Source organism: Ailuropoda melanoleuca, chromosome 10, assembly GCF_002007445.2.
Source record: "Ailuropoda melanoleuca isolate Jingjing chromosome 10, ASM200744v2, whole genome shotgun sequence".
Lineage (NCBI taxonomy): Eukaryota > Metazoa > Chordata > Mammalia > Carnivora > Ursidae > Ailuropoda > Ailuropoda melanoleuca.
This window is the reverse complement of record NC_048227.1, coordinates 93832361-93854474: the sequence shown is the minus strand read 5'-3', so window position 1 is coordinate 93854474 and position 22114 is coordinate 93832361. Positions and strand designations below refer to the sequence as shown.

General features: G+C 36.4%; 1 protein-coding gene across 2 annotated transcripts in view; it reads right to left on the bottom strand.

The window, feature by feature from the left end:
• Positions 1-357: 357 nt before the first annotated feature.
• PCMT1 (protein-L-isoaspartate (D-aspartate) O-methyltransferase) overlaps positions 358-22114 on the bottom strand; it is a 41104-nt gene continuing 19347 nt past the window's right edge. Inside the window, exons 4-8 of one of the 2 annotated variants that reach the window (XM_011226575.3) lie at positions 18230-18334; positions 15706-15826; positions 13211-13296; positions 8388-8604; positions 358-1161 (exon numbers count right to left, since the gene is read on the bottom strand). In XM_011226575.3, the coding sequence (XP_011224877.2) occupies positions 8425-8604; positions 13211-13296; positions 15706-15826; positions 18230-18334 (492 nt within the window). In that variant the 3' untranslated portion in view covers positions 358-1161; positions 8388-8424. The remainder of the gene's footprint in view (positions 1162-8387; positions 8605-13210; positions 13297-15705; positions 15827-18229; positions 18335-22114) is intronic. The other variant, XM_002920516.4, reaches the window with a different exon arrangement.

The window sequence follows — 22114 nt, the reverse complement described above, 5'->3', positions numbered from 1 at the left end:
ATAGAAACTCATTTTCCAGTCATTGTGTTAATAGATCTATTTATAGATGAGGAATGGGTTTTGGTCCATGTACCCTTGACCCTGTTCATCCCTGACACGAAGTCAATTCATTCACTCACTCACTCACCATCTACGGCCCCTCTACAAGAGGGCAGGCTCTGTGTCAGGCAGAGCAAGTGACGTGGTCCTTGTGTAGTCGAGTTCTACAAATGCACAGCTGGATTAATGCGATTAATCCATGCTACTCAGATTTCATGAAACGGAGCATCAGAGACACAATTCTGTCTCTGTGATCTCAGTGAGCATCCCGTACCTGGTGGACATGCGGTTCTTTCTTGTGTATTCAAACACCACCAATGCCTCTTTGACTTTTAACTTTATTTGGCAAAGCAGCACTGCATAAACTGCTCAGTGACTCGGACCAGCTTACACAGCATGGTAAATTCATGTACATTATCAGCAGCAAATTAGAAACAGAAAACACAATACTGCGCTACAAGTCTCCTATGATTTTAAAGAGGGAAAGGAAGAACTATGTCAGTTATGTCCAATCTGAACAGCTAAGTGTCGTAAAGGACATCACTGGCCACCTTCTGAAGTTTTAATATTTACAAATGCTTAGTTTTACGGTAACAAAGCAGCTGATTGTATCTACAACATGCTACTCTATGACACCACATCAAAAGCTTTAAAAAAGCAGCTCATCTCTAGTTTCTTAGTGGCACCTACCAGACATCCAAAATCCAAGAATCTTACCTTGTGAATGGTGGTGTTATCTGGTGCACAAGAGCAAGCTGATCAATTAATATTGAAACAGAATTAAGTGTCTAAGAAAAACCACTCCTCGAAATCAATTCACAAACTAAGTCTTCCATTTTGTGGAACCCCGTCTTTTAATATTTTAAAGTAAAATGTGGGCGTTAGAGTAATGATACACAAATTTATACTTTGCATTGTTCCTTCACCAATTTGGCTTCTGTGCCTCTTTGAATAACTAGAAACCCTACAAAACCACACATTTTCATGCTGAAAATAATAGTGTAACAAAGTCCAAAACAAGCTGTGATGCTGCTGGTTTTCAAAAAGCTTTGAGGACTGAGATGAGCGATCCACTGTAATATTATATACTGCTCAAGCGGTTGGCGCTTTTACAGTTCATCCCTGGGGGTAAAAAAGAGAAATGTGTAAGTAGGCGTTACATACTACAAAACATGGCTTTCTAATAATTTAGATACGATTAGTAAATAGGTAAAAATACACCCATCCCCAAGCATTAAAAAAAAAAAAAAAAAGGCAAACAGCCCCAAGTCAAAGCAAAAATGGAGTCAGCCATCCACACATCTCTCATGCTACTCCAAATGAAATATGAGACCGGAAAGCCCTGGATTCCTTATTTTTCATTCTAAAGGTATCTTTCTTCCTTCAAGACCAAAATTCAAAGAAATTTTAACTTTTACATCTAGGATCTTGCTAACACTACTTATCATAAAATGGCTACTTATCATAAAATGGCAATGGGCATTCAGAGTTGGAATACTTTTTTATAGCTACATTGACAAAACTGGACAAAAATGTGGTCTTTTGCTTAGACTATCTGCTAGCAAATGCTGAGTGGGACAGTCTCCACCCAAACTCTGGGAGAAAAAGCATCCTGTGTAGGTGTCTGTCAGCTGATTTCAGAAGGCGGTTTCTCAGCTGCAGAGGAAACCACTCACTCAGCTGGGTGCAGCACCATACGAGCCACTGCCAGCGAGGAAAGGAAGGAAGGAGAATGCAGCCTGAAGAAACTGTACGGCATATAAATTACACCTCAATAAAGCTGTTAAAAGTGGAAAAAAAAAAAAAGCTACCAAAAAAGCCAAAAAGCTTCATATGTGAGGATAATCTGAGTGACAAAAACATTGTTCGACACTCAAGAATTTTAGGGGTGAAGAAGTATGATGTTTGCAACTAAATGTCAAATGATTTCAGGAAAAAATATGACCTGTGTGTATATATAGAGAGAAAGAGGGAGTGAGAAAGCGGATGTGGAAAAATTTTAACAATTGGTAACTCTGGATGAAGAGATTCAGGAAGTCTTCGTACTATTCTTAAAATTTGTCTGTAATAAAAATTTTAAAAAGTTTTTTAAAAGTTAAAACAAATTCGAAGGGAAAGTAAATAAAGAGCTAAAATTTCCCAGGTATGTGGTGAATTAAGGGACTATCACAGAATATGCTTCTTTTTAAAACTGTATTTTATAAATTGTGTGAGAAATTATTTTAAAGATTACTTCTCCCATAAGCTGCCATTGTCATAGAGTACTGGATTATCTGTTAAATGACAAATTATCAGTTCTGGTTTCTCTTAATATATTCTTCTAAATAATTTAAGCACTATAATTCTCATAGAATGAATTTTACTTAAATTCATGCAAGCATTAAAATATTTAATCTACAAAGAGTTCACTTGCAAAGTGCTCTATTCATAAACTCACTTGTGCTTTTTAAAATGTGAATTGAAGATACTATTGCTTTTGTAAAATAATTTACCATATTTGACTTGCCTGTTGCAAGGCATTAAGGATATTATAAATAAATATCCTTATTGCCCAACAACACAGTACAAACATTTCCAAATATACTCTTCAATTAAAAAAAATTTTTAAAAAGGAAAAGGATAAAAACTCTCAATAAACTGGGTAGAGAGGAAACGTACCTCAACATAATAAAGGCCACATATGACAAGCCCACAGCTAACATCATACTCAGTGGTGAAAAGCTGAAAGCTTTTCCTCTAAGATCAGGAACAAGACAAGGATGCCCACTCTCGCCACTTTTATTCAACATAGCACTGGAAATCCTAGCCAGAGCAATTAGGCAAGAAAAAGAAATAAAAGGCATCAAAATCGGAAAGAAAGAAGTAAAACTGTCTCTTTTTGCAGACAACATATTATATACAGAAAACTCTAAAAACCACCAAAAAAATGTCAAAACTAATAAACTAATTCAATAAAGTTGCAGGAAACAAAATCAGTATACAGAAATCAGTTGTGTTTCTATATACCAATAATGAACTATCAGAAAGAGAAATTAAGAAAACAATCCAATTTATAATTATATCAAAAAAGAATATCTAAAACAAATGTAAACAAGGTGAAAGATTTGTACACTGAAAAGTATAAGACATTAATGAAAGACAGTGAAGAAGACACAATGCTCATGGACTGGAAGAATGAATACTGTTAAAATATCCATACTACCCAAAGTGATCTACTGATTCAATGTAATCCATATCAAAATCCCAACAGCATTTTTCACAGAAACAGACCAACCCTAAAATTTGTATAGAACCATAAAAGGCCCCAAATAGCCAAAGCAATCTTTAGAAAGAACAAAGCTGGAGGTATCATACTTCCTGATTTCAAACTATATTACAAAGCTGTAATAATCAATATAGTATGGTAGTGCCATAAAAAGAGACACATGGGTCAATGAAACAGAATAGAGAGCCCAGAAATAAACCCACATAGACATGGTCAATTAATTAAGGAGCCAAGAACATACAGTGGGGAAAAGATACTGTCTTCAGTAAATGGTGCTGGGAAAACGAGACAGCCACATGCAAAAGAATGAAACTGGACCACCATCTTACACCACACATAAAAAAATCAACTCAAAATGGATTAAAGACTTGAATGTAAGACCTCAAACCATAAAACGAAACTTAATGTGATAATCATGTTGCAGTATATATATATCTATATATCTATACATATATATCTAAATATATATAGATAGATACCAGATCACTATGTTGTACATGTAAAAGTAATAACACTATGTCAATTATATCTCAATAAAACTGGGAAAACTCATATTGTAAAAAAGCTAATATGGGACAATGCTGATGACATTTTATTAAATGAAAAAAGATTATAAGATAATGCTACTATATGATCTCAGGATTACAAAAAGTTGTATACAGAACTATGAATAAAAGAGTAAAAAAAAATATCTACCAAAATGTTAATAGTAGTTATCTCTAGGTTCTGGGACTGTGGATGATTTTTATTTCATCCTTTGTACTTCTAAAAATTTTTACAATACATATGTAATATTTTGGTAGTCAGAAACAGTATTATTAAAAATAAATAAAAGGAAATGTATAGCACTAAAAAAAAAAAAGAAAGAAAAGGAAAAGAAATTAAGCCTATAGATCTGAATTTTAACATTTAGGGCGCCAAAGAAAACCAAAAATTTGCTGTCACTGCATGTATAAATGTTACATCCTAATACTCCAAAATCCATATAACTTTCAAGTTATTTATTTTTCCATTTAATGTTCCAAATTCTACATAACTATCTTTATCTGACTTACATGTGTAGATCACTTAAAATAAAAAGTATTATGTCCTAAATTTCTAGAAAGTCTCTTTATTATATATGTGCTAAACATATTCATTAGGTTAATAACTATATATATTTTTTATTATATAATGTATAATTATATGTAACTTATTTATTAGATTATTAACTCTAACCTACTAATATTAGTATTACATATTCTTTATCAAGAACAAATGAAAAGATATATTACCAAGAAACAATAATCAAAATCCATGAATGGTTTCTACTTAATGGGTTTTCTGAGATAATAAAGTAAATTATATAAAGCATTATGAGAGACATAAAAAGAATTCCAAAAGCAACAAAATATATCCCTGCCTTTAAGAATGCAAAATATGTCATAATGCTTTAACATATATAAAGAAATTAAAAAGGGACAATATAGAACAATATGAACACAGGATCAGCTGGATACCCTAGGACCTATACCATCAATCTTAGAAATGCCCAACCAATTCATTACATGTTTTTCACGTGCACATGGCACTTTGGGATGACACTGATAAGCAAAGCGCGTACAGAACGAGAATCCTGAAACATTCCTCAGTTTCATAAACTTATTCCATTGACTCTTGTGACCATTAAAAACAAAAATATACTAGATGATTAACAAAATACTGAGTTCTACATATAATACTTATGTAAAATAAAATACAAATTTAAAAAGTATGAAGAGTTTATGAAGCAGCTACTACAACTACCATACATCCATAGTCATGAACATAATACCACAGGTTCTAGGTCTATGGCTCATACGGCTGCCATTGTCTCCCCTTTTATTACTCCACCAAAATTGTGAGTGACATTTTTCCAAGTATAAGGAAACGTAAGTCTACGTTCAGGCCTTCGGCTTTATTTGGCATAAGAATTTGGCAAGCCCACTAGGGCTCTTTTTTTCCCTATATAGTTTCTACCACACCTCCTCAGCAAAGATTGGATCTCACCCTCACGGAGCACTGTGACTAGCTCTGGACTCCTCAGGACGAGAAGGATGGAAGGCTGGTGAAAAGCTAGAGAACGTCCAGAAGCATGGGGATGAGCTGTTAAATTAATCCTGAAGAAAATCTGAAGGAACAGAGATCACCTAACCTGGCAATAAAACTGACTAGGAGCTCTTGAGAAGCTATCCCCAAACAAGGGCTGGGCACTCAGAAAACGGTAAGTGACTTTCTTCAACCACATTCCATCCTTACTACCACTGCCTTAATTCAGGCCACCACCATTTCACCCCTAACTTGCTACAACCACATTCTGTTTGACTGTCACTCTGTCCCTTTCCAATCTACTCTCTACACCACTGCCAGAGTCACCTTTCCGAAATGTAATTCTGATTACTTCACTGTCTTGCTTCAACACTACTGCTCCCTACTTAACACACGACACTCTAATTGCCTGTTTGTCTTTAGATTTCTTTTTTGGCTCTCCCATGTGACTGTAAGTTCCAAGAGAACGGTCAGTTTCAAATTCTCAGCTATGTATCCATAGCCCTAGTACAGTCCCTGATCTCAGTGGGTTCCAGTAAAATTGTTTCCTCCCCTTATGGCCTATCATGGTAGGTCCCCTGTCCCTGGCTATGTCAACGTCTTTTCTGGATTCCCAGAACCTTTCCCATATTTCTTTGAACAGTCCTTTTACTAAAATCACTTTAAAATCCTAGCTGAGCATACTTTCTGTTCTGGACCCTGACTGAGAGTCTAAGAATACAAATAGAAATAGCAGATTAATGGTCTCTTTAGATTTTAAGTTAACTGTTGTTGTTTTCAAACATCCTATTTTCTAGTAATTTCTTTCAGTACAAAAAAAATTTTATGTGGCAGTTGTTTTTTCCAATTTTGTTTTCAGATTTTGTTTCACTTTTACGTTCTTTAAACCTATATTCTTTAAACTTACAGATTTACAATTAACTGATTATCTCTGGCTGGCTCAGCTGGTACAGCATGCGACTCTTGATCTCAGGGTCATGAGTCCAAGCCCCACATTGGGCATAGAGCTTACTTAAAACAAAACAAAACAAAACAAAAAAGACCCACTACATCTTTGGATATAGGAAAATGTGTTTGAACAAACAGAAAATTTACAACAGAAAGAATTAGGAAGTCTTCCTGGTACAACTAGAGAAAAGTTTCCAATGATACGTATGTAAAATTGCTCAATCTTTTAAAAAGTTGAAAAGAAAAAAGAAAAACAAGTATATATATTTAAATATTTGGTAAATGACTTGTCCATAAATTTAAAAATTATTCTAAATTTAATACAAATAGTTTAGTTTTCTAAGGGGTGAATACAGGTGTTGTGGAAACCTAGAGCTTGTATGACCTGGGAAGGGGGGAACCTCTTCATGAAGGGAAAAAGAGGAGGACTAAAACCAAGACTGCATATAATATTAGGTGTAAGGCCAGGAAGGCCCCTAAGTATGTGAAGGCCCTGAGGCTTAAGTTTCATTCACTTCATGTTTAATCTACCTCTGGTTATAAAAACAAAAAACTTTTTTATAATTCCTTCATCATCAAACTATAGTGGAATGTTCAATACTAATATTTATTGTATATAAAAAGAAAACTTTTAAACTTATTCATGAAAATCTGAACTCTTAATTGATATCAAATTTTGGTAAGTTCAATGTAAGTTTGCCCCTTTCATACAACAGCCAAGTATACAATTATATAACAACATAACCATACTAGAAGCAAAGTCAAGGAAGGTTGTAATTAGTTGTTAATAACTATATGATTTTAACTGACAGGACCTATAGTTTTTTAATTTTTTTTTTTTTTAAGGAGCGGCTGTGCTCCAGGTTAGAATTCAAAGAAAATAGCTATGTCCACATTAAGTGAAGAATAAAGCAATTCCTAATAAGATATCCCAGAAATGGACAATCAGAATGAAAAGAAAAACTGAGTTAGATTCGGTACCATTTTTGCAATTAAACATTCACGCAAATCGTATCTTTCCAAAAAAAAATTAAGAGGTCTATTCAACTTATAATCACCATTTTACTTACTAAAAAATAATTATCTTAAAATAAGTACCTCTGTCAAATAAAAAGATTCTAAAACAAGGAAACTTGTAAAGTCTTTCTTATTTTGACATTTAATTTTAAATAGTCTTAGCTAGTGTCATTCTTCCTTAATGATCTCACTTTTTCCCACTGAAGGACATGGGGAGGGGAAGGGAGAAGGAGGAGAGAGGAAGAAGAGAAACCTTGGCTTCAAACAAAATACTCAGATTATGCTGAGACATAAAACACAAGTAGGCATTATAATGAGCCATGCTGTACTGAGGATTATGCTGCATGCTGTTGGCCCTTTGGGTGGGTTTGTGAGACCTGGGCACTGCACTCGCTTTGAGCTCACAGAATCCACTCCCCTCCCCAGAAACTTAGAGCGGCTTCAAAATGGGCTGGCCAGTTCTATAGACTGGCGAGAAGTTTATTCCTTATGGTGGCTCTGAAACAGTAGCTGAATGTAAAACTGGCACAGGTCGTTAGAGAGAATGTCAATGAACCTGACTGAAAGAGAGAAAGCAAGCTGAGAGGAAGAATGTCCTCTCTGGGATTCTGACACCTTTGAAAAGTGGGACAAGAGTATCTTTTACCTTCTTTCTCTTTTAACAATGGTATAACAGGGTGTGAACGGGGCAGGAAAGGATGGCCCCTTCTCTTCAGACCAAAGCCTTTGTTTCCGTGACCATAGAGCAGCTACAAAAATGATTTGTGAATACAGAAACAGAATGGCTAAAAATAAAATATCTTTAGAAAGTTCTGAACTGTGGCTAAAAGCCTCTTTTTAAAAAAAGGAATAAAAAACCACCTTTGTGCCAACCAAGTCTCACCCCCCTTTCCCAAAGATATGAGTTAAACCAAAAGAAGGGCAGACTCATGCAAAATTTTTCTGGATTTTTAATGTAGTGAATTTCTGATGTTAAAATGGAGTAGCATAAAGGTGACAACCAAAAAAAGCAGCTCTTGTGGTCTAATGTCTTAGAATCCACACCCTTCACCTTGCATGTGTGGAAGAAGAAAGAGCAGAAGATAAAATCACTTCCACCTGGACCACTGCTTCTCTTTATCTGTTAAAGGCACGTATATCACTCCCATCAGGGGTTTCATCTTGACACTGCCGTCCTGTAGCTTGTCATACTGCTCCAACATCTGGTTTCCACCTGCGGGACCAACTGGCAATATCAATCTGCCACCAGGCTTTAACTGGTCTATCAGCTAAAAAGAAAAAGAAAAAGACATACACACCAAGTTACAGATTTTATATTAAGAGTCATTTTACATCACCACAAACAACTTCCAGTGCCCACGGGCAGAAAGCAGAAATGCACTTTAGTATATACATACTTTGATTGTTAAACTTATTACTCAATCACCACTTACCCATTTACTTATCAACCTCCTCTACCAAACTACAAGTTCTCTGATGAGAGGGACTGTGTTCTTATTCATCTTTGTGCGCTGGGCACCTAACGGTACATGGTACAACTGCAGGGCTCAAAAGGAGCTGAACCACACAATGTAGAGCTATCCTCTTGGGAAGACCAAAGGCAAAGCAGAACATTTCAATGCCTGTATGCCTGTTTTGAATCTTTGTGGTTTGGAGTGGAGAAGGGAGCAGGGAGTGCAGAAAATCAGTAAGGAGTCCCTATCCTGTCACTGTAGAATTCAGGGCACCACTGAGCCAAAAAATAAGGGAACCTTGGTTTTATGACTGAATTTAGGATTGCTGGCCCCATGACACAGGCAGGTAGGGCTGGAGTTCCTGCAGCATTAGAATGAAGACACCCTTGTCAATGAGAAACCAAGACTACTCAGTGAGAGCCTTTCCAGTCAGAAAACTTCTAGGTCATGTGTTACCATTTGAATGTGGCCTTATGAATGACTACTAATCAAAAACCGTAAGGGAGAAACTTTACTTTGGACAGCATTATTCCAGAAAAGTGGGTCCTCAATTAAAATTTCAGTTGTCAGCAAGCCTACCTTATTTTTCCCATTTTAATTTTTACTCAAGTAATTCTTGCAAATATTCTTTGAGTTGTTTCTCTAAATGTCAAGGTTTATGATAAAATGAAGCAGACTTGACCCTACTCCAATCTTGCTCCCTAATCTAGTCATTTTAAATATTTTAAATGCTCTCAGCTGTGTCTTCTAGCATTTACTTTTTTGGTAGTGATTATTTCTAAAGCTTATCTTTAATGTTTTTCATTAAAATATAATTGACATATAACATTGTATTCGTTTTAGGTGTACAACAGAATGGTTTAATAATATGTATATACTGCAAAACAGTTACCACGATAAGTTTAATTAACATCCATCACCACACAGTTACAATTTTTTCTTTGTGACGAAGAGAACTTTTAAGACCTACTCACTTAGCAACTGTCAAACATACAATGCAGTACTGTTAAATCCAGTCACCATGCTGTAAAGTCTTTATGTTCTTATTTCAAATGATATGCTAGGTAGGCCTGAGCTCTCTTATTCTGCTCCTTTCCCCTTTTCCTCAATCCAACCAATATCATAATTTTTTAAAATCATTTTCTGTTATGACTGTAAAATAATTTGCAGCTGAGCCAAGAGGTATCCAATGCTTGTTTCCTTTCCTATACAACAGTGGTTTACCCTGCACTTAGAAACTGGAAGCTCTTTCGGGGCACCTGGCTGGCTCAGTTACAAGAGCACGACTCCTATCTTGGGGCTGTGAGTTTGAGCCCCACATTGTGTGTAGAGATTACTAAAATAAATAAATAAATAAATAAATAAATAAATAAATAAATAAAAAACAAAAACAACTGAAACTCTTTCTTTTTTTATTCACTTAATTTTCTTTGTAACTTTTCTAAATATTTGTATCCTCCAACAACTTCTCAGTAAGATCTTCAAAGTCAAGCCTATCTAATTAGTGCTCTGTTGTTGTTGTTTGGTAGACTCCTTCGAGTGCCTCCCTCTTCCTGCTCTGGATCTGGGCTGGCTACTCCCCAGGCCCGCTGCACAGCTCTCGTCAGGGGACTTCCCTTTTAGCACTGGGGACTCTCACCATCTCTCTCCTGAACCAGCTGTTCTACCTGCCTAGATCCCAAGGCTTCCTCTTTCTGATTTTTCCTACTCTCTCTCTCCTCTCTTATTTTTTGACATTAAAGCAATTCCTCTAGAAGTATTCTGTGAAACAGTTCATGGGGTATTTTAGAAGAGAGAGACTAAGATTTGCAAGTCTAAAACTATCTTTATTTTACATATTTGACAATACGTGTGGGTACAGAATTCAAGGCTGGAAATCAGTTCAGAATTGTGAGTTTGTTCCTCTGACTTGTTGATTCTAATGCTGTTGTTCTGCAGTCTGATGCCTTTCTGATTACCAATCCTTAACAGATCATGATTTGTTGTTCTCGAAGCTTCGAGAATCTTTTCTTTATCCCTAACAGTCTAGAATTTCATGGTGATATTATGGTTCTCTTTTTTCCTCCCCTCTCTTTTTAGAAAAAAATTCATCATACTGGGCACTCAATAGATCTTTTCAAACTATAGAATCATGTCCTTTGGTTCTGGGAAATTTTCTTAGGGCTTAGCACTAATTGTTCCTCATACAGAATTTCAAGCAGCAGCCCCTCTTGTCAAACCCACACTTCATCTCTGACTTCCAAGATCCTCATGCCTCTGATTTCTAAGTCCTTTCCAAGTTGTGCCGAGCAAACTGCTTCTGCAGTGATCCCCTCTGCAGGCTCTTTGGTCTAACTTCCTCTGCCCTCCCGAGTCAGTTATTACTCCATCCACTTCCCATCTGCATACACCACAGGGTTCAGGAGCGCACGTATAATCTCTCAGATAATGAAATATGGAGTCTGTGTTTCTGTTTCCTGCTTTTCTAGTTGTTTTGGGGTGATATACAAAAGGAAGCATAAATATCTTTTCTGTTACCCTGAAACTGGAAAGCCCCTCCCTTCAGCATGTCTCTCTTTAATCAGATGTATAAAGACCCCTATAATACTTTCAAGTGCTACTACAAATTCACACTGAGCTAGGGACGCCTGGGTGGCTCAGTCCGTCAGACGTCTGACTCTTGATTTCGGCTCAGGTCGTGATCTCAGGGTCGTGAGACCGAGCCCTGTGTTGGGCTCCGTGCTCAGCAGGTCAGCGGGGTCAGCGGGGAGTCTGCTTCTCTCCCTCTCCTCTGCCCCACCCTCTGCATGCATACTCTTTCTCTCTCTAAAATAAATAAATTAATCTTTAAATTTATATTGAGCTAAAGCCAGAAATGCCCTTCAAGATCATCTCAGGGACTTAGTGGAGAAGATAAGCCCTGCATCCAAGCCCCTTCATTTAAATACAATTCTACTACACATTTTAATTGTTCCTACTAGGCTGTATTCAAAAAAAAAAAAAAAGAAGTTAAAAACCTATGGATCATGTGTCTATATGTGAACACTCATTTATGACTTGTACATCTTTCTACAGCATATATGGTTTTAATTTTAAGTAAACTCTACTCCACACATGGGGTTCAAACTCATGACCCCAAGATCAAGATCTGCATGCTTTACTGAGCCAGTTAGACATCCCCTCTACAGCATATCAACCCTTCAATTAAAATGTGTTAAAACCACTGGCTTAGTTTTAAAAAACAAACAACAACAACAAAAACAACAAAAAACAGGTAACGGGGCCAGAGAAAATAAGTAATTTTCTCAAAGTCACTCAGTCAATAAATAGCAAGTCAATGACCAGAACAAGTTCCCTAACTTTCAGCTTCTCACCAACTGATCTAAACATAAAAAGAACCCTTCCAGACCGGAGAGTAGCTGAGACTGGACAGAAGCGTCACTCTCAGCCCCTGGTCATCTAGTCCAAAGCTGTGGAAAACTCAGACACCACAGAAACCTAAGATCTCAGTGAACTTAACCAACGATTATTAAGGGCTGACAGAAGCTCATCAGTCCTACTGAAATAGAATACCAGTATTGGGGGCGCCAGGGTGACTTAGTCAGTTAAGGATTCGACTCTTGATTTTGGCTCAGGTCATGATCTCAGGGTCCTGGGATAGAGCCCACGTCAGGCTCTGCACTCAGCTCAGAGTCTACTTGAGTTTCTCCCTCTGCCCCTACCCCCACTTTTCATACTCTCTCCCTAAAATAAAAAAAAAGATTAAAAAAAACACCAATTTTGTACTTAAACATTTCCTTGATTATGTAGTATACAATACTCAAATATCCTTCCCTCTCGTTGCAACTATGCAAACCCTATTATTCTTTCAGATTCAGTTACAATTCCATTCCTGTATGTAGTCTCCTTAACTGTTCCACATGAAGTTCTCTCCTTCCCTTGAACTCTTAACAGTAGTACATGTTTTCTTTTCCCTTTAATATATATTACATGCTAATGATATGCTATAATCGCATTAATTTCCCTGTTATATGTATGACATATTTCTTCCAGAATATAAGCTTACTGAGGGTAAAATGTATAACAAATATCTCCTGGTCTCACCCATGCACTTAGCAATCTTGCACATTCTGGTATTTAATAAAACACCAAGTGATTATCAGATCATGAACTCCAGATGGTTTTTCCTAATTCTACGGGCATACTAGTTCTTAGATGGATCAAATGCGGTTTCAAATAAGACAGCCACGAACTGTGATTTAGTAATTTTCCAAGTCATTTATACAACCCTTGTATATGAAAAAAATTGCCTACTAAGTGTAATTAAAATGCATGACATAAAAGTCTAATTATGTTTTATCAACTAGAAGTCATTTCTCTATAAATCTTTTATAGCTGTAGTTGACTAAAGCACAAACACACAGGAAAAAACCCAACTCACTGCCTGGGGCACAACTGGGGCTGCAGCTCCTACGTGAATAGCATCATAAGGGGCTTCTTCGGCATATCCCATTCTTCCATCCCCCACTGAAAGAAAAAAAAATTATGCTTTAAAAATCTGTTCAGATAGAACTACCTAGTGTGAAGAATTATAGGAGGTTTAAAGCAGAGCAAAGAGAGACTTTTAATAAATGATGCTGGGACAACTGGATATTCATATGGAAAAAATATACACTTGAATCTCTATCTCTTACATGCACAAGAATCAATGTCAGATCAAAGATCTAAATGTGAAAAGCTAAAATAAGGCTTCTGAGAAATAACACAGGGACATAACTTCATGATTTTAGAGGTCTTTTTTTTTTTTTAAGATTTTTATTCATTTATTTGTCAGAGAGAGAGAGAACACAAGCAGGGGTAGCAGCAGGCAGAAGGAGAAGCAAGCTCCCTCCTGAGCAAGGAGCCTGATGCAGGACTTGATCCCAGGATTCTGGGATCATGGCCTCAGCCAAAGGCAGACGCTTAACCAACTGAGCCACCCAGGCATCCTGATTTTAAAGTAGTCTTAAACAAGATACAGAAGGGGAACCTGGGTGGCACAGTCGGTTAAGCATGACTCTTGGTTTCGGGTCAGGTCCTGATCTTAGGGTCGTGATCTCGGGGTCGTGAGATGAAGCCCCACATTGGGCTCTGTGCTCAACAGGTGTCTGCTTCGGATTCTGTCTCCCTATCCCTCTGCCCCTCCCACTAGTGTTCACTCTTCTTTCTAAAATAAATAAATTTGGGGTGCCTGGGTAGCTCAGTCGGTTAAATAAATTTTTAAAAAAAGACACAGAAAACACTGGAAAAAGCTATTAAGTCTGATACATTAAAATTAAGTATTTCTAGTGGGGTGCCTAGGTGGCTCAGCTGGTTAAGCATCTGCCTTCAGCTCAGGTCATGAGCCCAGGGTCCTGGGATGGAGCCCTGCATCGGACTCCCTGCTCAGTGTGGAGTTTGCTTCTTCCTCTGCCCCTCCCCTTGCTTGTGCTCTCTCTCTCTCTCTCAAATAAAAAAAATAAAATCTTAAAAAAAATAAAATTAAATATTTCTATGAATCAAGAAAGCACCAATTTGAGTGAAAAGACATGCCACAGAGTAGGAGAAAAGATTTGTAATATCTATAAATAGACAAAGGGCTAATCTATAGAGGTCCTACATATCAAAGAAAAATAAAAACAACTCAATATCTGAACATTTCACAAAGGAAGACATCCAAATGGTCAAACATATGAAACAGTGTTTGACCTCACCGGTTAGGAGAAAAATACAAAATTAAAATCACAAAGACTTACTGCTATACACTAACTAAGTGGATAAAAAGAAAAATCTAACAATACCAGGTGTTGGTAAGACATAGAGCACTAAGAACACTGATACAATGCTCATGGGAAAGTAAATTGGTTCAATCACTTTTTAAAAGTTTTGCAATATCTATGGTTACCCTATGAACCTGCAATAATACTCTACATAAATGAATGCTTGTATGATGAGTGTATATATGCATTTGGACCTTTGTACACATACGTTCACAGCAGCATTGTGAACACCCCCAATTAGAAACAACCCAAAATATCCATCTACAGAATAATAAACAAACAAATTGGGTAATGTCCTTAGAGTAGAATGTTACACAGCAAGCAATAAAAATTAACTATATTAAAAAGATGGGTGAATCTTACAAACATAATATATTGAATGAAAGAAGTCATTCATCATAGAACATATATTGTATGATTCTGTTAATCTAAAGTTCAAAATTAATTGAGCACTGTTTAGGGAAGTGCAACTAAGTAGTAAATGCATAAAAGTAATGATGCTGGTTAGCACTAAGGAGAAGGGAAAGAGTTCTGAGGAGGGAAAAGCAAGCAGAGAACATCCAAGCTCCCAATGCTGTTCCCTTTCTAAATCAGTGTGATGATGAAACAGGTATTTTTGCTAAGCTTCACCCTTATGCTTTATGCATGTTTTAATGTTTGTTACTTCTCATAATAGTACAGTGTGCTCACATGGAAATATACTGCTGAAAAAAGTAAACTACAGGACAGAATGTATGAGTCAATTAAAAAAACTGTGTATATGTATATTTATTCATACATATATTTATATGTCTGGAAAACTTAAGATGGAAAAGGAGGGGTTTCTTTTTTATCTTACACATTTCTGCACTTTAAATTTTTCAGAATGGACACTTGCTATTTCGCTATTACTTCTTCAAAAGCAATGAAGAAAGAATTCACAACATGAGCATTTTCTGAAACAGTTAACAGTCGTATCACCACCATGGTCAAGGTAGAACCAGCAAAACATTTTACAGTAACTGTTTTCCTTACCTAGTCCTTAAAAATGAATGTTTAAAAAAAAGTAAAAATTAGCTTGAGTATTATTTACCTTGCATGAGATCTTCTAAAAATAAAAATTCTCTGGAGAGGAAATTTTTAGTTTTCTGATACTCACCAACCAGCTGGACTCTCCCTGAAGACAAAAGCAGTGGATCGTCCTTTCTGACATTATTTACTGAGTCTTCTACTAGCTCTTTAATGTGGTCAATTCCTATGACTTTTCCACTAGAGCCAACCTGGAAATGAGGGAATAATTCAATAGCTCACTGGCCTAAATCTGTCTTTCTGAAGTGTCATTAAAGTGTTTCCTCACCTAAAGTCATATTCTGCAATCTGAAATGAAGACAAAAAACTCAAGCCTCCAATTAGATTGTTATTCAGTTTACTATAAAATATTTACCAAGTACAACTTTTTCAGTTACAACCTTCAAATGGATAATTACGTTTCAGTAATTAAGAAGCTAGAACTACAAAAACTTAAAATACTAAAAAAAAATCCTTCCTTCGATTTCTAATTTTTAAGCCCCAAAACCTGAAATAAGACTTGACTGCTTAAATAATTAGCTAATATTAAATGCTTAATTTAAATATTAAATATTAAATGCTTAATCATAAATGCTTAATAAATTAATATTAAATACTTAAACTGCATTTAACTGATATTAAATGGTAACTGGCGCAATCATTTTTAATTTAAATTCCATCTAAAAGTGTGACTTTAAACATTAAAATGTTACATAAAAAATTCTATAGGGATTTTTAAAAATTTTTTATTATGTTATGTTATTCACCATATAGTACATCATTAGTTTTTGATGTAAAGTTCCATGATTCATTGTTTGCATATAACACCCAGTGCTCCATGCAATACGTGCCCTCCTTAATACCCATCACCAGCCTATCCCATTCCCCCACCCCCTTCCCCTCTGAAACCCTCAGTTTGTTTCCCAGAGTCCATAGTCTCAAGTGGTTCATTCCCCCTTCTGTTTACCCCCCCTTCATTCTTCTGTAAGGATTTCTATACCCGATTCTACTCCCATATGTGGAAAATATAAAATACATAAATATATAAAAAGGCCCCAAGTATAAATATTAATTGTAAAATAAATTTAACAAAGACTCTGAAATCAGACAACCTGGGTTCACATCTAACCTTCATCACTTACTTACAACTGTACAACCTTGGCAAGTTATTCTATGTCTCAGGTTCCTCAGCTGTAAAATGACGAGGAAAAATATACATACCTCATAAATGATGTGAGAATTAAATAAAAGAATACACGAAAAGCACTTAGAACACTGACTAGCACATGGTAAATATGTGAAAGACATTAAAATAACACTACTTTTAAAAAGATAACTCAGAAATCTAATGATTTTTAAAAATGAATTTTTCTCTAAAACCATAAATATGTCAAATATCAAGAACATGTCATTAAGTAAACACTGGGTCTAAGCTTAGAAAAAAAAAAAAAATCCTGGGACACCTGGGTGGTTCAGTCAGTTAAGTGTCTGCCTTGGGCTCAGGTCATGATCCCGGGGTCCTAGGATTGAGTCCTCCTTTGGGATCCCTGCTCAGCAGGAAATCTGCTTGTCCCTCTCTCTGCCCCTCCCCCTGCTCATGCTTTCTTTTCTCTCTTTCTAGCACACGCTCTCTCTTTCAAATAAATAAAATCTTAAAAAAAAAAACAAAACCCTGACATTCCATTAGGGAGGGCTTAACTTCTACAAAACAAGTAAAACAACTGAAAAGAAATATCTGAGTCCTTGTTATGTAACAAGCACTGTTCTGGATGCTTAGGATACACCAATGAAAAAAAAAATCAAATAAAATTCCTGCCTCCCTGGAGCTTATATGCTGGTGGTCTGCCAGTTACGTATTTACAGCAAGTTAAATGGATTCCAGTCCAAGATGTATCATTCATAAATCCCAACCTAACTAGACCAGAACCTTCCCATCTGCCCCCCAGGGACAAGATTTTTCATAATAATCAAATTGATTTGATTATCTGAGCACAGATAAACCTTTACTCAAGGGGCTGTGTAGGATTCTAGACAGACTCTGGATAGTCAGTAATCAAGATAAGCCCCTGGTGATAAAACTTGAAGTACAATAAACAAGGCATTTTTCTAAGAGTACTTTTCTTAATATAAAAGCAGCTCTACTCTCATTTCTAATAACCCTGTAGGGTGTTTGGAAATCAGATTCTCTGTATCATTTTCTGCCAGCTGAGAATCTGGAAGAATGAAGTCTGGAAGCTACTGGTTGCCATCTTGTGATCACAAGGGAAGAACCTGACTGAAGCCAACATTTGGAGGAAAGCAAAGCCAAACCAAGAACCAAAGAGAAACCCACTGTCAATAACAACGTCTGATCTTCTTTTGAATCCAGCCACACAAAAAGCCAGATACACTTTAGACTTTTCCGTTACATAAACCAAATAAATTCCCCTTTACTCTGCCAATTTGGACAGAATCTTCTGTTATTTGCAATAACAAAAAAACCTAAGTGATACATATTCCAACTGCTATATTAATAGAATTAAAAAAAAAACAACTCAAAAACTGCTAGTAAAAAAATGTACAGCCAAATATATAATATGCTTCTCCTGGAAAGGAATGAAAAATAAAGCTCTTACCATACGTGCAAAACATGCAGTAAGGATTCCACTTCCAGATCCCACATCGAGAGCTTTAGCTCCTTCATGCAACTGATCAAATAGAAGTTCTAGTGCATATGCATGCTGCCAAAAGAAAACAAAGCAAATATTCATTTTTTTCAACTCTATCAAGTATATATACCATGGCATATAACAAAGTTGCCAACTTCATACCAATTTTTCTACTATTGTCATCTACCAAGATAATGAAAACACAACACACCACATACTTACATTTACAGAATTATGTAAAAAATTTTTCAGATTAAATTCTTACATTTATATAAAATGTTTTAGTAATTTTAGATCTCCAGTGCATGAATTTTTTATTAATTCAAAGTCAAAAGCTACAAAAGGATTTACAGTGAAGTCTCTACCCCACCCCTGTCCCCAACCAATTTCACTACCTAAAGACAATCTATGTTGTCAGTTTCTTGTGATTCCTTTTCAAAGATATCCATTCTATTCATACACAAGCAAATATGTATCTATTTTTTTCATTTACTGTATCTTGAAGAACCTTTCGTATCAATACTTAAATAGCCTGTTGATTCCTTTTTATGGCTGAGAAGTATATTCTTGTATGTATATTATAATAACAAAATCCCTCCCCAAAAATCCCTAATGAGGGATATTTAAGTTAGCTTTAATCTTCTATAACAAAAGAGATGAGATAATCTTAAAAGGTATATGTGTAGGATAATGTAATAATCTTTATAAAAATCTTATAAAGTGGAGCACTTGGGTAGCTCAGTCAGTTAAGCATCTGACTCTCGGTTTCAGCTCAGGTCCTGATCTCACGGGTTGTGAGATCAAGCCCTGCATCCAGCTCCATGCTCAGCGGGAGTCAGCTTGGATATTCTCTCCTTCTGGCCCTTTCTCCACTAGTGCGCTCTCTCTCTCAAATAAATAAAATATTAAAAAAAAAAATCTTACGAAGTGTATCTATAGGATAAATTCCTAGAAGTAGAACTGAGGAGGTCAAAGGATATGTATTTTTATGTTTACAGTATATATAAATTATTAATCAAATAAAATCATATTGGATACACTTTGGACCAAACCAAGAAATAAAGCTTTTCTACTTCCTCCTCTTTCTTACATTTCAGTGCTTTTCCAAAATACGCAGTTAGAACTAATAAATGTTATCTCAAAAGCTGTCCTTAAATGCCTGCATTGTTCGTTATTAAACTTCATCAGAGAGGCCTGGGTGGCTCGGTCGGTTAAATGTCTGACTCTAGGCTTTGGCTCAGGTCATGATCTCAGGGTCATAGGATCGAGCCCCACATGGGGCTCTGCACTCAACATGGAGTCTGTTTGTACTCCCCCTCCATTTTCTCTCTAGAATAAATAAATAAAATCTTTATTTTTTTTTAAAGATTTTATTTATTTATTTGACAGAGATAGAGACAGCCAGCGAGAGAGGGAACACAAGCAGGGGGAGTGGGAGAGGAAGAAGCAGGCTCATAGCGGAGGAGCCTGATGTGGGGCGTGATCCCATAACGCGGGGATCACGCCCTGAGCCGAAGGCAGACGCTTAACCGCTGTGCCACCCAGGCGCCCCAAATAAAATCTTTAAAAAGAAAAAAAAGAAAAGAAATTTGAAGCATCAAAAACCGGTAATGTTCAAAATGGAGGATAGACTGGAAACTCCTTATTTAGAAAACTAATTTAGGTGACCAAAGCCAGAATACTGGTCACACTGAGGGTAGAGGCTAAGGAACTGGCATGAGAGAGCCTGCTAGGCCACAGGAAACATTCTGATCTTCATCTAGGTGGTGGTTACACATATGTATATGGGAACATTCATTAAGCTACACACTTAAGATTTGTGTACCTTACTGAGTGTGTATAATAAAACATTATTGAGGGGCACCTGGGTGGTGCAGTCAGTTAAGTGTCTGACTCTTGGATTCAGCTCAGGTCACGATCTCAGGGTCCTGGGCTCCACACTGAGTGCAGAGTCTGCTTGTCCCTCTCCCTCTATTCCTCCCCCTGCTCTCTCTCTCTCTCTCTCTTTCAAATGGATAAAATCTTTAAAAAAAAAAGTTATTAAAAAGACTATTTATTCCAATCACTAAAAGTGGATGATCAGATAACATTTCCCCCCACCCCTGTGTGATGGAACAGAAAGAACCATTAGACAGTGTTCTTGAAAAGGGGGAAAAAAAAAAAAAGGTGTGTGGGGGGAGGAATAAGTTAACTATCACTAGGAAACAATTAACCAAATTTAGAATATGGGAAATTCTACAGGACAAATGGACAGGTTTATTTATTTATTTATTTATTTTTAAGATTTATTTATTTGAGAGAGAGGGAGAGGGAGGGAAAGAGCAGAGGGGGTGGGTAGAGGGAGAGAGACCCAACGATGCAGGGCGATGCAGGGCTCGATCTCACAATCCTGAGATCAGGACCTGAGGTGAAACCAAGTGCTGGACACTCAACTGTCTGAGCGACCCAGGCGCCCCCAAATGGATGAGTTTTGTCAATAAATAAGTGGTATTTAAAAAAAGAGGGGTCTTTTAAAATTAAAAGGTACTAAGAAGACTAAAAAGATGTAATGTCTAGATCTTGTCTGGATCCTGATTTAAGCAAATCAACCATAAAACAATTTTTTTGAAACACCTGGTACAGTCTGAGCATGGAATATGTGTAAGATATAACATACTAAGAAGGAATACTGTGAGGTATAATATAGTATTGTAGTCATGTTTTTGAAGTCATCAGATTTATACTTAAATATTTAGGGGTGAATAATATTATGCTTGAGATTTGTTTTTAAATAGTTCAGCAAGAGGGAGACAAAGATAAAACAAGATTAACAGGGGCGCCTGGGAGGCGCAGTCGTTAAGCGTCTGCCTTTGGCTCAGGGCATGATCCCAGCGTTCTGGGATCGAGCCCCACATCAGGCTCCTCCACTGGGAACCTGCTTCTTCCTCTCCCACTCCCCCTGCTTGTGTTCCCTCTCTCTCTGGCTGTCTCTCTCTGTCAAATAAATAAATAAAATCTTTAAAAAAAAAAAAAGATTAACAAATTGTGGGTAATTATTAAAGGTGATGATGGCTACATGAGGGTTCATTATATTATTCTATCTGTATATGTGGTGTTGGAAACTTTCCACATTAAAAAGTTTAAAAAGTTAAGGTTACTATTCTACAACTAATGTAAAAAAGGCCTTTAATAGATAAAACCACACACAATCTAAGGGTTTTCAAACAGTGTTCCAGAAAGTCATTAAGGTTCCACAAAAGCCCTTTAGGATAACACAAATGTACACTGAAGGAGGGGGTATGTTTTGGGAAACGAGTAATAGAGAACTTTGTCAATTTTTCATATAGACTGATTTACAAAAGAGCCTCTTGCCTAAAGAGTGAAAAACACTCATGCTATGAAAAAGAGTTCTAGATTAAACATCAAAAGTAGCTTTCATCAGACTCTTACAACAATCAGTTACGAGGTTTAATAATTTCTACTAATAAGATAACAAGTATGGGGCTGGAAGAATAGGGAAGTAATCAAAGAAACAAAATAACTCCTGTAATATCTGGCTTTCCTGATCCAGAAATCAAAGGACAAGAAGAGAGTTCTTTAAGGTGCCAATCCCCAATCTATAGGCAGTACTGTAACATCTTAATTCCAAAAAAACCTCAGGAATATTTTTTTCAGCATTATGTTTGCATAAGATTTGGTTTTTTAAACAGGGGAGTACACTGAGTTATTATTACAGGCCCATTCAGATTTAAAATGTCAAGGCCTTCGATCACAATTATTAGCTTTTCTTATGCTTTGATCACCCTAGTTAATATTTTTCTGGATACCCCATGTTTATCTCTAAATCCCCAAACTACGTTTTTCAAAAGTTCT